Genomic DNA, 18783 nt, shown 5'->3' on the forward strand with positions numbered 1-18783 from the left:
TCTCTCTCTCTCTCTCTCTCTCTCTCTCTCTCTCTGAATCTCTGAATCTGTATCATCCATTGATATACTTGAATAATATTTATACATCATAGTATATCTTTAAGGATGATATTAGTTTCTTAGTTGGTGTAGGCTGGACCATCTTATTTAACTTATGGCTCATGCCTGTAATCCCAGCACTTTGGGAGGCTGAGGTGGGCAGATCACTTGAGGTCAGGAGTTAGAGACCAGCCTGGCCAATACGGTGAAACCTTGTCTCTACTAAAAATACAAAAATTAGCCAGAAATTGCTTGAACCTGGGAGGCAGTGGCTTCCACGAGCTGAGATTATGCCACTGCTCCTCAGCCTGGGCAACAGAGAGAGAATCCATCTAAAACAACAATGACAACTCACGAAGTAAATTCTTATTACCCCATTTTATGTTCGAAATAACTAATTACTTAGTAAAATTAAGTACCTTGCACTGGATCACACAATTGGAAAGTTGTGGATGTGGGATTTGAACCCAAGTAAGCAGACCCTAGAACCTATGTATCTAAGCCATACTGATTACTATCAGCATTCAAGTTTTTACTTTGTTGTTTTATTTCTCCTTCATATACCTTGTTTCCCTGACTGGATTATAAATTCCATGAACTGGATGCATCTCACTCACTTTGATGACTATTTTAATGCCTAATAAATTACTATTATTTGTGGATAATTTAATACAGATTTCGTCAGAGGCTATAGTTTGCTACACTGCTCATATACTATAGAAACAAGGACCCTTGACTTTTTTCTCTTCTTTGGCTATAAGCTTATCTTCTCACCATTTTGAGATACTTTGATTTGATTTTCACTGGTCAAGCAAAAAAACATGTTCTTGTTATTTTCACTTAGGCACTTTGTCAGCCTCCCTGCTGAGGCCCAGAAATTCAGTAGAAATTCAGTGTGATCAGTGTGTCTGTTAGAAGGTAGGATTGCTTGCCTAGGGTGGCATTGTTATTGAACAAAACACATGCCCTTTCTTTGCATCCTAAGTACCTTGGATTGCTGAGCAAGAACCGCTCTGACTCAAATGAAAACCACCTTGTGTTAGGTGAAATATGGGGAGTTAACCATTTGTTTGCTGGTTTGCATTTCCCACGAAAAACTCAAAAACAGAAATTTACCTCGCCATGGAAAGTGATGTGCCAAGCGTCATATTTGCATATTAAAACCGAAAACTGATTTGCATGTTATTTCAGTGTCTTGTGTCACGTTCAGGCATCTGTCAAGCCCACTAGATAGAAACAGCTTGTACAGTAGGAAAGTGTTTTTGTGCATATCACACTGAAAATCTAGGTGCCTTATTTTTATCAGCAGCTTGTCCACACTTTGGCTCTCCAATCTCTCCTAGCTTCATACCTGAAAACACTAAAGAAAAGTCTGGAACCCTATGTTTTATAAAGTAGGTTTCCTGTTATTTTCTAAGAGCCATCCATTTTTACAATATTCTGTTTAGATAATTTTAAAATTATAAAGAGAAAAACTCAAATTACTCTGAATATCAGTATCCTGACATAAGACTTGTTAACATTTGGATGTATTCACTTCTAGTAGCTGTTTGATAATACTTACATAGGCAAACACATACTGGCACTTTTGCATATATCTTTTTATGCATTTGTAATTATCAGATGTACTATGTTAATATCTTCTCATTTTTTTGGAAGTATAATGGCAAGAATTATGACAATCCAAGTATCTAAAATAACAGATTAATAAAATCTTATTTTGAGCAGACAGGGAATTAGAACCAGTCCGGGCTGGAGCCGTGGTAACAGACTCTGTGTCGCCTTTCTGATAGTGCTTTATTAAAACTGCGGCTTGGAATTGAGGATAGTTTTTCTATGGGACAATGCATAGAAAGCTGTGCATTGTGATAAAACCTTTTTTCCCCAACATTAGAGCAACTAGTCCATTGCATTCTTCCAGGCAACCAAGTAAAGAAGAAACGTGTGCCTGGAGTCACCGCCAGGCACGTGCGGCACAGCGAAGGCCAAAACACGGTGTTAGTTTGAAAACCCAACCTTGAATAATGGTTCATTCCATTCATCAAACTTTTATGTCATGGGTCTTGCCTAGGTGAAGCTATCCAATGGAAATAGTGTCTTGGAATTCTCTTGCCTTTATTATGTCAAATCCCTAATGTATAACATCCATAAAACCTAATTAATGGGAAAAACTGAGTGTATGTTTTAGCCATAACATTGTGGAAATAGGTTATTTTAGCTTCACACAGAGCAAATAGAGATCTTTTCACCCCACAGAGACAACTCGCTTTCTCCTTAATGGAGGGCCCACATGGAGGTTTGGAGGGAAGGGACACTGAAATGAGAACTGTGAATAAGGTTGGCAGGAGATCTTTGACCTAGATTCTCCTCGACTCTGAGGATTTAGCGCTTCTGCTCTGCTACTCGCTTTTCTTACTTCTTACTTATCAGGCAGGATAACATCAGTGGTTGTACCTTGTCTGCCGAAGCCTAAGGGAGGCTGCTCTGCTCTAAATAGCCAAACATGAGCTTTACTTTACTATTTGTCTTTTGGTCCTAAAGGCGAGAATGTACAAGAGTTAACAGTTGGAGAGGCAGCAAGGCATACATTCACCAAATGTCATGAATTTCAAGATTTGTAGCTAAAAAGTACTCACAGTAATTACATCCCTTGCTAAAGCAACAATTAATGTGAAATTCAGGTACTCTACACTGAAGTCCTTTATTAGCAGATAGGAAAGTAGAGAGTTACTGGAGAGATCTCATTCTGCAATCATTCTTCTTCCAAGAAGAAAATCATCTTTGTTAGTGGTTTCTAAATTGTCCCTCCTGGTAATTATAACTGACATTTATTTGATATTTAATATTTTACAAAGTTTCTTCGTATGAATTAGATATTATTATCCTCCAGTTTATACATGAGAAAATCAACAATAGAAAAAGAAACCATTGGAGAACTTAAGTAGTGTCTTAGACATCCGGCCTAAGAGCCAGATGCTCTAAGCCCAGGCACTATTATGGCTGCCTTGACATGAGGAGACGGAGAGAGGTGGGTGTGGAGAGACATCACTTTCCCCCAGCTCAGCCTAGATAAAACCCTTGTGTGCAGAGACCGGGGCCCCCTGACTGGATGCCCAGGCCTTTTCCCGGCTGCAGTAACTCTTCCAATAACTCCTCCTGTCTGTAATTCAGAATCATCCATCCTGGGCTATGACTCCAAATTTGGTTAAAGAAAAGGCATTTTAGGGGCATCAATGCATGGCATGAGAAAGGGAATATGTGGAAGTAGAGGTTTTAAGAAAAATCAAGATTTTGAAAGTTGAAGATCGGCTGGAATGAGTTTCAGAGCAAGAATCAAATTTTTAAAGTCAGAATTTCTGAGTCTTCCTCTTTGTGTCCTTACAATTCATTCTTTTAAAAAATGGAACGTAAGAATAGAAGAACCAAGAGCGTGCTCTTCTACTCGCAAGGAGCTGTGAGGAATGCTCATTTAGAATATTTTAATTAAGATACTCAGGTATCCACCTTCCACTTCTTTTCTTCTCTGTGGCTATTGCTTTTAACCTGAAGCAGGAAGAGGGATCCAGCAAATCATCTGCCCCTGGCCAGAAGGGGTGCTCCTTCCATTTAAGCAGTGAGATGTTGAGAGTAGAGGATGATTCAGTGAGAGTCAAAAAGTAGAAGCCGCCACAGGAAATTGCAAGCTGCAAACTTGACACAGCTAAATAGAGGGGGGAAAAAGAACGAAAATATCAGAAATATATTTTTTCTGGCAGGCTTTCAGCTCTAAAACGGGGCTAATTCTACCTTTTGAAAAGAAGATAATTTCAATGTTTCTTTTTTCAAGAACACATAATTGAAGTTATTTTCCCTCTGAGGGAAGGAACCTCTCGTACATCATTACAAATGGACAAGAAAAATGAGCAGCCCTGGTACCCAGAGTGATAGAGTATTCATCATCATGTAATCTTTTCGAATATCTTGGCTGCCTTTTCCCGGTGTTTTATCTGCCTGAGCGGTGCTTTTCTGGTAAGGTTCAGATTTGCAGTACATTTGAGTTATCTAGCACTATGTAACAAAGAAATCAACAGCAGGTAAGGACTCAAGAAAGGAAAATGATCGCACTAAGATCAGCCCCAGAGGAACTCAGGGGGCTGACATTGCGACAGATAGTGGGTGTCCCTTTTGTAAAATGGATCCTTAGCACGCAGGTTAAAGTAGGTAAATTGTAGTAAGGAAGATGCAAGATGGTGTAGTGTTTTCCTGGGAGCCATTTGCACCTTAGTGCAGGCTGTTTCCCATGCTTCCTTTTTCCTTTAGAAAGGATGACGGTATTTTTCTTCTCCATTCAGAAAAGGGGCAGTGGGATGATGAGGTGATTAACCTTTATGTGTTCTCGATTTCATGCCCGAAGTGTAGTGAAAGTTCAGTAGGCTGCAGAAACCCTGTGACCTGCCCATTGCTTACTCAGATTCAGAATGCTGAATGAAGTTCTGGATGTTTCAGGGGATGCTGACAACTGGCCTAAGTCCTCTCATAAATGGAAACCTCTGTCATAATGAGGTTTCCACTTACTCAGTGTGTCTATTTTTATAGACTACAAAGGATCTGTAAATATGAATATCTGTGATTTCACTCTAAAGATTGGTAATGATATGTGTCCTGCATACTATGGGCACAAATGGGCACAAAAAAAATGATAGAGTAGAATCAAAGGAATCTTTGAAAATAACATGTTACACATAAAGAAACTGAGGCTCAGAAAATGGAAATGATTTGAACAAAATCACGGGATAACTTAAAGGCAGAACTAAGATGAAAGATACTCTGAATAGTCAGGTCTTCTGTATTTATGGGTTTCTATGTAAGAATATATAATCAAATACCATGAAGTGTTATACAAATATGACAGATATTGTTATATATGTTATTCTTAATCTAGTGGAGTTTCCTTGTTCATCAAGGATCCTATTCATGTGTATATTTTGTTTGAGAAGCAAGTCTTCATTATTGCATAGTCCCACTCACAATGTTTACCAGGGATTTAGACCCAGATTTGGCTGTAAATTTGGCTTCATATTAAGTATGTTCTTGAATGACAATCACCTGGACCCCTAGCAAGAAAAGAAGAATGGCCAAGAAGAACCAGTTTTAGATCATTTCAGCTGAAAAAAAAATCTTTATTTTAAGAAAGAAAAATACAGAAACATGGAAAGAATATAAGGCATTCACTTTCCCATGACCATGACTTTCAACCATTAACCTTTGAGCATATTGTATTGCAGTAAGGCAGGTCAACCTGCACAGTGAGTGACTTATCTCCATGTGGTAGTTCAGGGCCCAGTCTCCATCCTTCCTGTGTCTCACAAGGCCACATCTAACTGCAAGGAGCATGGAAATGTAGTCTAGCAATGTGCCCAGCAAGAGGAGGAAATGGATTCTGGTGAGCAGTTAGCAGGCTCTGCCATGCTTAGTAAACATCGGTCCTTTTAAAGCACATTAGCCACTAAATTGCTCAGAATGCCACGATAGCTGGCTGCATTTTTTTTTGAAAATGTCAGTGGCCTTGGTATTAGAAGATGTTTGCCAATACACTTACTTCAGAAGCATGACTTTAATAAAATCAGCTCCCATTTTTAAATCTCCTAATGACTTCCCATTACTTAAAACAGTTTTGGCATTGACCGTATCCTACTTCTCTTTTCTTATCCTAGTTCTGTTTTTCCTTTTTCTTTTGTTTTTTTGTTTTGTTTTGTGTGTGTGTGTTTTTGTTATTTGTTTTGTTTTTTTTTTTTTTGAGACAGAGTCTCACACTGTCACCTGGGCTGCAGTGCAATGACATGATCTTGGCTCACTGCAACCTCCACCTCCTGGGTTCGAGCAATTCTCCTGCTTCAGCCTCCTGAGTAGCTGGGACTACAGGCACCCACCACCATGCCTGGCCAATTGTTTGTATTTTTAGTACAGACGGGGTTTCACCATATTAGCTAGGATGGTCTCGATCTCCTGACCTCGTGATCTGCCTCCCTCGGCCTCCCAAAGTGCTGAGATTACAGGCGTGAGCCACCGCTCCCGGCCTTTCCTCTTAACAGTTTTTTAGATATGCATGTTCCTCCTGGAATGCCTTTAACTTTTTTCCTTCTTTCTTTTCTTCTTCTTCTTCTTTTTTTTTTTTTTTTTCCCCATTGGGTGATACGCAATTTATTCTTCAAGATCAAACTAATAGGTCTTTTTTTTTGCCAGCCTTCTTCCATCTCAGAGCACTGAATTCATACCTGTGTTTTAGAGCTTAGACTTTATTGTAACTGCCTATTTGCATGTCTTTCTTCCCAAACTGTGAGTTGTTAGAGACAGCATCTCTGAATAATTTGTCTTTATACTTACATTTCTTGGCACTTGGTAATCCCTTAGGAAATTTATGTAAAGACAGTTTTGATGGAGTCCTCTAAAGTCTGTCACTCAGTAACTCACCTGTGGATCATACATCATTAATTTGCCTTTAGTAAGAGATTCGGCTATTTCAGAAACAAACATATTAGTGATTAAGAGTGACACTTACAAGAATGCCTTTTTTTTAAAGAAAGGTTTGTTTCACAATGTCTTTGTTTTGCTATTCAGCAGTAAACCTCCACTCTGATAAAATAAATCTTTGCTTAGATAATAGACTCAGATTAAAATCTAAACTGCTGCACAGTAAGAGAGCTAGAATGTCTTGAGACAATGATATCAAAACCCTGAGAGGCATTGCAGTGTAGAAGCATGTCCAACTCAGCACACCCCAGTTTCAATGTTCTGCCGTTTTTAAGCAGGCGTACCCCAATAAGGTTGCTCGCTTATCTTCTCAACTCTCTATTTTCTCATCCAGAAATAGGATTACATGTCATACAGGCCTGTGGTGTAGGCATCTGAGATTTCGTATCAGTGAAAGCAGGCACCTTGAAAACGGTCTTGCAAATATGAGGAATTAATATGCTACAGTGAATACGTTGCTGATACAACTCACACTTCTACTTTTGAAGAAACGAGAAACAAAATAACACAAATCGTTTCCTTTCAGCACCTCCCACCACAAATATTCCATCGTGTTTTATTACCCATAAAACATGCTAGAAGTCACTTATTCACAAATAAGTTGGACACAGTTGTTCATTTTTCTTAGGCGGTATTGAGCCCTAAACACTACTGAGAGAGAGGTATTGGAGTAGATCTCTGATTAGGACAGTGAGAATAGTGCTAGATGACGACTTCTAGGCTTGAACACTGAAAGTCCTAAGCAGTCTTCTTTGGTGTGAGAGACACATCTTTTTCCCTAGTATGTATTCCACAGGTGTTAAGTATTCTGCACTGGGTTAGTGACAGCTGTGGAGTGGAGGCGGAGGCTGTTCTCTAGCCAAATAAACTTCAGAAATACTGGAAGAAATGATCTCTCAGAATCTTTCATCATAAGGAAAAACAGGAATCCATAATTAGCATTAGATAAAAGAGTGGAATCTAACAGAAAATAGCCTTTCCAAGTGTTATTTCAGAAACAGCATAGCAAGCAAATAGAGTATTCAGAGAACAAAAAGAATGATACATTTTTCTCAAAATCTGTGAAATATTGACAAGGTAAGTACTTTGAAATTAGATTTATACTTGAAATGTAAGTGCTAAGGGTAGAATCTAAACTTCTGGCTTAGATTGATAAAGGACAGAATCGGCCTCCTTGCTGCCTTGTTTATATTGACAGGGAAACTGATATTAGGCTGAGACAATGATAAATTGTGTCTGTTCTCTGAGGGTCCACCCTAAGACTGAAGACAGGAATTATCAAGTTTTCTCTAATAGTCGTTTGGCTTAATTAAAACAAGTCGCACCGCTATTATTAGAGGTAATATTTTATACTTCTCTAGCACTCCGTCTAAGGGAAGCATTGTTTGGTTGGGGAGAAAAATGCATGACGCTTGGAGACAGGTGACACCATATTTTGGGCTCAAGGTCTCCCTATATTGCACTTGGAGAAAAGGTGTAGGTCACTGTCCCAACCTCATTTTCAATTCTGCTACCTGAACTGTAATAATCCACTCCCTCAGAGGCAGTTTGAGAGATTCAAAGAGAGCCTCTTTGTTACAATTGTCTGAAAGTAGTTAAACTCTATTTATCGTGAAATGTGGGTTATCTCACTTTAATTCTCACAGAGACTGTGAGGTACCACTGGCAAGTCCATTGATAGAAGAGAACCTGAAGTTGTGAAAGGTTGACAAGCTCAACTAAGGATGCCAAATGAAGGTCATAGTCAAATCTCTGTCTCTAGCCATAATGATACTGCCATATAATGTATTCCTTTATCTCTGGCCATCAGTATATTGGATAAACTCACTGTCTCATTTCAGTCTCGCTGCCCTTCCATTCACCCTCTACTCCAGAGAGAACTTTCTAAATATGATTAGAACACTCTTCTAAAAACACTTATCGTGGTTTCTAATGCCTGGATGTTTCTAATTGAGAACATGCAGATATATTCCCTGTGGTCTGTGAACTTCTTGAAATTGTAAGTAAATTTTGTGTACATTACAGATTCCTTTGTTTGTTTGTTTGTTTTTGTCAAAAGACTGTTTAACACATTAGATTTTGAGACGTGTTCATGTTCTTACCCAAGGCCTGGAGCCCCTAGCTCACCAAGAAGCCCTAAACATGTCAGCATGGCATGGAAGCAGGAATTAACTGACCCTTCCTACTTTTCCACCTGTCCAGACCGAAATATTGAACCACTTGCAGCTTTTCCCACTCACACCAAACTACGTCTCAACTTTGAAACTGTGCCCCTCTCAGGGGCCTTCCCTTGGCCTGGGTTGGAAGCTCCAGGATAGTGGGTCATGTCCAGCATATCTTTATCACTTGAAGTCATCATGTTTTAAAAAATTTATATTCATGGATTACAAAAGTAGAACTACATGCTGTACAATAAAGAAACAAATGTAGAAAGTGAAAGTCTCCTACGATTCCACCTGCCAGAAAGAATCTCCTTTAACATTTTGGTACCTGGTCTTTATATAGATCTGTAAATAAACTGTAGTTACTCTATCCTATTCTGGAATTGGATTTGTTGTTTGTGAAACGTGTTGTTCATCTTTACAGGCTTGTTACATAGATTTACAATGCATATATCTATCATTGTCTATTTAGGTGATTCTTTTGCTGGTTAGTTTACCTTGTTAGTCCTTGTTACTCCTCTCAAATATGGCTCCTGTGACCAGCCTTCGTCATTTAATTTTATCCACTTGTATGAGTACTTCTGTGCAATTGTCCTGGAAGCAAGCCACATATATGCAATTTTAACAATAGTGGCAACCATTCATCCAATGTTCATGTTTATGCAGACACTTATCAATATACTATGCTATATATATACACATACATATATATATACACACATACATATATATATATACATACATACATATATATATATATATATATGAATAGAATCCCCCTCTGTCACCATCACTGGAGTGCAGTGGCACGCTCTTGGCTCAAACTTCACCTCCCGGTTTCAAGTGATTTTCTTGCCCCAGCCTCCCGAGTAGCTGGGATTACAGGCATGCGTTATCACACCTGGCTAATTTTTGTATTTTTAGTAGATATGGGGTTTCACACTTTTGGCCAGGCTGGCCTCGAACTTCTGGCCTTAAGTGATCTGGCAGCCTTGGCTTCCCAAAGTGCTGGGATTGCAGATGTGAGCCACTGCGCCCAACCCGTGCTTTTTATAATTAATCATTTGTGGATGTTTCTTACCCCCACTAGACTGCAAAACTCTCAAAAACAAAGGTTGTGTGTAATATATCTTGATGTCCCTCCTGGGTTCTCACAGAAGGTACACAAAATAAACCTTGTAAGAATGAATGGACAAAACAATAAACAAAAGAATAACTGAATAATTCAATAGCTCCTCTAACCCTCATACCAAATTCATATGACAGGTAATGTTTACAGTTCAGAGGAGGTCCTAAGTTTAATCTTTAATGTTTGTTAATAAATAAGTCAGTCAAGGATGAGCTCTTGTCCTGACTTTACCAAAACTAGCCCTCCCTAATTTTTTGGGGGGGTCTCAGTTTCCCTGTCTCACAAAGAGGAGATTAGAATAATGGTTCTTCAGATCCAGGCAAGCAACTCAATTTTTTTGTCTGTAACCTGAGCATATGCCATAGTTTACTCATCACCGTCTCATCTCTAATCCAAATTGTTCAACAATGCAATAAAATCTCAGGCTAAGGTTAGTGACCAACATAAAATATTTTTGGCCTTTTCGGCCTTCTGCCTGTCTGTACTTCAAATATCTGCACATTTTGGGAAACCAAAAAAATGAAAATTATTTTAGAGGAAAGGCCAAATAAGTACCAATCAACCTTCTCGACTATGTTTAGAAGACATTTAATGCTTTAGACGTCACACAAATGATTAATACCCGTCTTGGAGTTGTTGAAGTAAGTGTTGGGAATGATAACATGTGTTCAGGGATTTGTATTTTACAGGATTTTCACATCCAAGAGCCCATTTGGTATAGTGAAGATAATAGGAGAATGAATGTGTAGCTTTCAGTTTTGTTGAACTTACTCTTGTAAACATTCTGAAAAGAGAACCTTTTGGCCAACTATTTTAAGAATGCATAAATATCAAGGCAAAAGCATTCCCAACCCACATGTCTGTCCATTCCCCATGGTGGACATCATCATCAGTTCTAAATTTTAATAATAGCATTTCTGTTTTTATAGCACTTTTATTAAGAATGTTGGGGTGAGGTACTAGAAATGGTCAAATTTATAGGCAATGGAAAATGTAATAAATTCCCTTTTAATCACATAGCACAAAGCTACTTTAAATCTAGCATATGGCCTTTATTCCTTTCTTACACACTTTTTATTCTTCATTGATGATCTCAAGTACTCTCTCAATTGATATTTGATTCACTTACATTGCTATAATTCTGGTTCACCCACCTATTTATTTTTTAATTATTATTTTTTATTTCAGTATTTTTGGGGGTGTATGTGAGTTTTGGTTACATGGATGAGTTCTATAGTGGTGAATTCTGAAATTTTAGTGCACCCATCACCCAAGCAGTGTACACTGTACCCACATGGGTGGAGTGGACAAAGGCCCCAGTGGCTCTGTATGTCCCATTTGGGTATAGGGGATGAGGGATAAAAGAATGTACATTGTATATGGAGTCTTTTATCCCTCACCCCCTGCCCAACCTGGCTGCGCCCAGGCCCCAAAGTCCATCATTTCGCTCTGTATGTCTTTGCATCTTCATAGCTTAGCTCTCACCCACCTATTTCAACACCAACCCAGTGTCAATGCTACTGACTTTTCATCACTATTTGAAATCTGGCTGTTTGCAGTGCTGGAAAAATGAAATTACTCAACTTCCTTAACTGGAACAAAAGAACTAGAACCAAAATGTTCGCTTTCTGGACTCCTGTACTTGATAAGATTTATCTCATTTCCTATCTCAAAGTTTATATGCGGTCCAGAAGTACACCACTTCCAGAAGCTCTTTATGCTGCTTGACTTTTTTCACCTGAGTGTGAGAAACTTCTAGCTGTATGTTTTCTCCCTTTTAGCTGAATAAGGCCTAGCCTGCTCTGCTGCCTCTCTTCAGGAAGTCCATCGCGGGCTATGCGAGAGGTCCCCGCTCATGCCCTTGTTGTGCTCTTTCTGCAGCTGTTTTTCTTTAATTATTAATGTGCCTGTATCTCTCACTTGACCGTAAGGTTCATAAGAAAGAAAGACCCAATTTGTTTTTCTCATAAATGTATAACAGCACACAGTGGTCACTTAGCAATTGTTGAACAAACTCGATTCTTCCTATCGTAAACATGGATTTCTAAAGCCTGATAGATGACTCATCTAGATAAGGCAAGTGAGTAAAGAGATGTGTCCAAAGTTAGCCACTGAATAAGTGATAAAACTAATTCTAAAACCCAGGTCTCCCGACAGCCACATCCAGTGCTTTTTCCTCTCCAGTGCAATCACTACTTGTTTAGGCTGACTGCCTTGGTTGATGGTCTAGGTGGCAATTAAAGGACTCTGTGCTTTCTGCCTTTCAGGGTGGACATACAGGGCAACTGGGGCCTTCGTCAGTTCCCCCTTCTTTCCGTCCAGAGGATGAGCTTGAGCACCTGACCAAAAAGATGCTGTATGACATGGAAAATCCACCTGCTGACGAATACTTTGGTGAGTGGGGCCTAGAGCGGACTTCTGAAGTAACTATCTTGCTCTGATTTCCTTACTTAGTAACTGGAACTATTATCAGCTCCACTGGGAAAGTATTTGAGTCCAGATGCATGGGAGTTGATACACATCCCAACACAACTAAGTAATTGTAGGATTTGCATTTGCAAGACTGCCATAAATGTGATGTCTGCTTAGCTTATATTAAACTTTCAGTGGTCCTTAGAGTTTCTTTAGATACAAATTTTATTGTTGAGACTTATTTTTTACCAGCCTAGGCAACATGGGGAAACTCTGTCTCCACTAAAAATACAAAAATTAGCTGAATGTGGTGGCATGTGCCTGTAGCCCCAGTTACTCAGAAGGCTGACGCTGGAGAATCACCTGAGCCTGGGAGTTCGAGGCTGCAGTGAGCTGTGATTGCGCCACTGCACTCCAGCCTGGACAACAGAGTGAGACCCTGTTTTTTTGAAAAAAAAATTAAAAAATAAAAAAAAAAGACGATGCCTTATTTTTTGACAACTTATTAGCTTCCCATTAGGCAGAAATAGGATTTCCATGTATGTTCCCATTTCTCACTAAAGAATCAAGTAAAAAAAAATGTGAATTGGATATTGTCTAATATCCAATTTTCAGATTGTACTCTTAATCTTTTTTTGTATCTCAGTTTAAGAAATGATGTTTTCTTTGTAGTTTTAATTTTCCCCTTTTCAAACTTGGGAATAACTGTGAATGGTTAATCCTTCCAGTCCATGAATATAATGCAAATTTATGAATTGTATGCCAATTGTGAGGTTCTGTGGACATATAACCTGTCCTCAGTGAGGTTAAAGTTGTTCAGAAAGAGGTAAGACAAGCATACAAATAATTACTAGTCTAGGTGGAAAGTGATAAAAGACATGAGAAGGCTTAGGTCAATTGTTGCAAGTTTTATTTTATTTTTATGTTATGTTATGTTTGTTAGTTATGTTATTTATTTTATTTTTGAGACAGAGTCTTGCTCTGTCACCCAGGCTGATCTGTCACCCTTGCTCTGTCTCCCAGTACACTGGCATGATCTTGGCTCACTGCGACCTCCACCTCCGGGTTTTAAGCGATTCTCCTACCTCAGCCTCCCAAGTAGCTGGGATTACAGGTGCCCACCACCACAACTGGCTAGTTTTTGTATTTTTAGTAGAGATGAGGTTTCACCATGTTGGTCAGGCCTAGTTTTGAACTCCTGACCTCAGGTGATTCACCCGCCTCAGCCTCCCAAAGTGCTGGGATTACAGGCATGAGCCACCGAACCCGGCCATAAGTTTTAAAAGTTCTGTTTATTAGGAGCATCAGAAATACTTCGGTAAAGAATTGGTAGCACTTGAATCTGAGCCCTTTAAACCAGTGCCTTTCACATTTTCTGTGGTAGGAGACCATTTTCCTCCCAATCTGTTGGAGACCAGTATTTTTGTAGAGTCAGTTAAAATTAATTACTAGGGAAATAAAAGACGCAAAATAAAACGGAAGGTGGAATTATATCATTATCAGAGTTAACTGTTAATGAATCACTCTTTTAAATTGTTGTACTAGTTTCTAAATATTCATTCTTTGTTCCTGTATTTATCTCATCCAGAGTGATAAGCATTTCTTAGACACCCATCCATGGACCACTTTTTGAGTGGCACTGCTTTAAGGACAAATAGAGGAAGGACATTTGGGGAACAGTATTAGTAAAGGCACAAAGACGGGGAAATCGCACAGGATTTTTGCTTCTTCAAATATGTCCTATTTTCATGTCTTTTTTGCTCCTATATGGGAATATGTAATGACAGGTAAACTGACCACACCAGTCCAAAAACACACAGTAGATGAAGTAGGAGGTATCAGGATATGAAAACCCCGGCTTTTATTTGTACTTGGGTGACAGGTTAGCTTAGCTAAAAGAGCACAAAGAGTGGGAATAAAACAGCGGGTTGTGGTCTCTTCTCTGTCCCTCACTGGCCAAGCAATACTGGCATGTTACCCGTCTGCCTGAGCCCCCTTTCCCACCTGAGTATATCAACGGTTGGGGCAAATGTTCTCTAGCATTTCTTTCAGCAGTAATAAGTTCAGTGTACAAACATTCTTAATCTAAAGTATAACAATAAAGCTAAATATAAATTGATGGAGATTAACGACAATGCATGGAGAACAGTAAAACAAAACATAGAAAATCCATGAAGGTTTCTAGTTACATCAAAATACACTAAAAGTTTATTAATGCTCTTGTCATTGCCATGTGAGGAGGGTTTATAATGGGGTCTAAGATACATTTTTTAAAAGTGAAAAATAAGGTCTCTATATTTAGGCCCTATTAAAAAGGAAAAACTGACTTACTAAGTATATATGCTTCAAATATCATAGCAACAAAATATATAGACACACAAAAAAACTGAACTTAGATGGTAATTGCGTGAATGAATATATATTGAACACTCTGGGAAACAGATATAAATTATTACTTTCCCTTCAAGAACTGTCCAAGCTCTACTACTTAGTAGCTTAGAAAACTTGAACAAATATTATTCCCTGTAAACCTTCATATGAGAATAATAACTAGCTTATACTGTTTTGAGAAATGAATGAAATATTTATACAAAGCACTTAGCCAAGTTCTTGGCATGTAGAATATGCTCAATACTCAAGATTCTCCCATGCTCTTGGGGCTTGTAGTTTATTTAAGACAATAAGATATGCTCATTAAAAATCCAATATGCTCAATTTAAATTTAAGTTCCTAGCAACAATAGAACATATGTCACCAACTGGTAAATAATCACTGCCAAATGGGGATTAATAAGCATTTGAGAATTTGGAAAAATGACTATCCTTTATTAAGTGCTTATGACATGGCAGCACTATATTTTATTTATGTTATAGGAGTTAACTCATTTCACTCTTATAGGAAAACATAACCCTGTGAAGTAGATACTATTACCATTTTCAGATTTTGAAATTAAGGCACAGAAATATTAATTTGCCTAATGTCAACAGCTAATACATTGCAGAGCTGAATTAGAATCCAGATCTGTACATTTAAACACCACACTGTAAAAGACAGGGAAAGCTACCCAGGCTACATATTTAGAAGAGTGTTTGTGGTGGAGATTAGCTTTGGACAGATAGGAAATAAGAGATGAGCATTCTCTTCTAAGTACACAGAATTAACAAAATATAAGTTGAGGCCAGGATTATTTAAAGAAAATTTACGTTATGTAGAAAAAAAAGTGCCTATGATAATATTCAGGCTGCTCTGCTAGGTGGTGGTGGGGGTAGATGGGGATCTTACCTTTGAGATTCTTGTAGTCTAATAGGATATGTGTGCAGGGTTATGATGTTGTGTTATAAGCACAAGACAGAAAGTGACAAGTGACTTAATCAAGGTTCACCAAGTGCTCTTTGAGAATTCAGGAAAAGGAAAGAGAAAATCAAGAGAGAGGAATGGAAAAGTGTTTCGGGAATAGTTAGCCTTTGAGCAAGTCTTTAAAATTGTGCTAATTGAGATTTGGAAGTAGGAAGATAGTAGAGAAGTGAAGTCATTTCTCATGAGGGGAGTTTTGACATAACAGGGAACAAAACCATGGAGAGAAGTAGCAAATATTGGGAAATAAGTTTCAAGTAGTAAGTTAGGACCAATCTAGGGAAGGCTTTCAATGCCTGGCTAAAGGCTGAGAGCCTTATTGTCTATAATGAGCCCTTGCACATTGAGATCACATGCCATGGGAACTGCTCTATGGATAGTGGTTAAAAACACGGGCTCCAGAGCCAGGATGCACCTCTTACCGGCAAGATGAAATCAAGAGGCAAAGGACTGGTGAAAAGAACTGTCCTTTATTGTTCCATGCTTTAAACATTTCTCAAGCCCCTTCTCTGTGCCTGCTACTGTGCTGGGTGTTAGGGACCACCGAAATGCAGAGGCTCTGCCCTCATGGGGCTCGTGCATTCCTAGAAAGGACAAGAGAGTCACAGATGTCAAGGATTTCAGTGCAGATATCAGCACTGTGTTGGGTTTGACTGAGCTGCTACATGAGGGTCCATAAGTCTGCCTGAAGATGAGCAGAAGGAATACATAGCAGTGTGTTTGCATCAGCAGGGCCTGACCTGAGAGCCATAGATAAAATCCTCTCTTGCTTTCTGTCAGAGTTTTACCTTTGGCCTATTCTGGACTGAAAATAGCATTGCCAAGCACTTCCCTTAAATAACTTCTCTTTTTTGCAGGACTATCCTTTCAGCCCTGCCAAAACCCCATCACCTACTCTTTCTTTACTACTTTGCCTATTTAGTGCTGGAATTTTTATTGAAATCGTAGCTGATTTACTGAAGGTAATTAAGTGCTTTCATGTTGTAGATCTCCTACTAGACTGCAAGCTGCACTTGGGAGTGAGAGCGAACAAAATGTAAATAAACGATGTCAACAGAGTAGGTTCCTTTATGGTCATGTTGCTTTGCTTCCAAGATACTCTTTTTTTTTTTTTTCATAAGTGGAATGATTCATGAATATGTTATTATAGTCATTGTTTCTTTACGGAGCCCCTCATCACTCTTAACAGTTTTGTTTATGTTGAATTATAATTATCGTATGCTTCAAAGTATTGGGAGAGGTACCGGAAGATCACCTCACAGATGACTTAAGTATAAAGGAGAAAAGGAACTTTTATAATGGAGAGATCTCCTGGAAGCCATCTTAAACCAAGGAATGAAATTTAACATCCTCAATAATGGGACAGACTGGCATGTGCCAACTGAATGCAGGAAGTCCACAGCATCATCTAGGCAGTAGTCTTGCTAAAATATTTCAGCCCTATCCAACCATTAGGAAGTAAAAAATGCAGATGATGGGACATGCTTCAAGACACCTGTCCTGAATTCTGCAACACTGTCAATGTTACAAAACACTATTCTAGATTAAAGGAAATTGAAGAGACATGCCATTCAAATGCAAGGCATGTGTCTTGACTGAATTCTGGATGAAAAAAAAAAGCTACAAAGGATTGGTAGCAAACTTAGAGAAATTTGAATATGAATGGTATGTTAGATAATACATCAATGTTAATTTCATGATGATATTAATGGCATTGTGCTTATGTAGGAAAATCTTATTTTTATGAGCTATTTGTTGAAGTATAGGGAGAGGTGTGATTATGTCTACAATTTATTTTGAAATAGTGATAGAGTGACAGAAATAGAGACAGACAGAGAGAGAGAGACATGATTGATAGATGTAGACAAACAGAGATAGAGATAAATGTTGTGAGGGGAGGCAGAATCACCTCAGGTTAAAACAGCTAGAGCTGCTATAACCACAACAACTACAAGGACTCCCCTCCTCTCTAAAAATGTACTGAAGCCTGTCACAAATGAATTACCTTAAGAATTCCTCATTGGGTGGATAGAGAGATTGAGATTTCTGCACCTTCTCAACTTCCCTGTTTTAATGACTACAGTAGGTCTTTGAAATTTCCCATTATTGTTTATTTTGTTTATCTTATTTTTTACCAGACATACACACCTCCTATTGCTGGTGAGATGAGAACAATTGTGGTAGTGATGATGAAAGCTGATATTTACCTAGAGCTCCATATGTTTAAAAAACCAAGTCGCAGCCACAACGTGACTGGCAGATCTGGCGATGATGTCTTCATTTCATTTTTTGGATGGGGAAATAGAGACTCAGAGAGGCTCAATGAGTTGTTCAAGGTCACATAGCTAATAATTTTGGAATGTGGCCTCACTCTTCTGATCTCATGTCTATTATGATACATTACCATTACAGAAAGGTATATATATGCTGTTCCTGCTGATTGTCAGTAATTGGCTGTTTCTCTCCCATTTCATAACTTTTCCTTATGAAGTTATGATCTTCAAGTGAGAGATAGAGGGACTGCTTCTGCCCAAGATCATATGTTTGTAATCTGGACTTCAATGTCACTAATATGTTTCAACTATCTTTAACATCCGGAATTAACTGCTGTGATATGGCTGAGGTACATACATTAGGAAGACAGTCTACCTAATACCTCCCTATCAGCCGTTTTGCAGTCTGTAGTTCTTCTCTTGCCCTTGGGAGAAGGCACATCACTAATAGCCACAGTTCTTGTTTTCTCGAGTCAGGTTTTTGTAAAATATAACAAGCAGAAACCCTTAACTGTCTCAGCTGGTTTTTTTTCTTTTCCTTTTTAATGATTTCTTCTGGAAAGGTGATAGTTTTAGTGTTTCCGTGCCTTCTTTTGTCCACGTCCATTAAAGCTTGTGACTGTTGCGTTACAGTATTAGGCAAATGCCACAGGTGTTGAACCGTGATAAAAGTCGGATGAGTCTATATCTCTAAAGGAAAGATACAGTCTCTATACTCTGGACATTTACCATCTACTTGGACTTTAGTTTTGTGTATAACAGATTTCCTTACCATGGGCATCATTTCATTAACAATGGTGTCGTTGAGTGGGCCTGTAAACACTACCCGGTAGAGGAAAGGGAGGAAACATAGTAGAAAGTTGGAGGTAGGAGAAAATTCTTACCGAATTCAATAAACCAGACA

General features: G+C 38.6%; 1 protein-coding gene across 1 annotated transcript in view; it reads left to right on the forward strand.

Annotated features, from left to right (window-relative positions):
• Positions 1-18783, forward strand: part of LPP (LIM domain containing preferred translocation partner in lipoma) — a 729048-nt gene that overhangs the window by 543293 nt on the left and 166972 nt on the right. Inside the window, exon 7 of the mRNA XM_011961602.1 lies at positions 12108-12234. Within this exon, the coding sequence (XP_011816992.1) occupies positions 12108-12234 (127 nt within the window). The remainder of the gene's footprint in view (positions 1-12107; positions 12235-18783) is intronic.

Source organism: Colobus angolensis, unplaced genomic scaffold, assembly GCF_000951035.1.
Source record: "Colobus angolensis palliatus isolate OR3802 unplaced genomic scaffold, Cang.pa_1.0 Scaffold56, whole genome shotgun sequence".
Lineage (NCBI taxonomy): Eukaryota > Metazoa > Chordata > Mammalia > Primates > Cercopithecidae > Colobus > Colobus angolensis.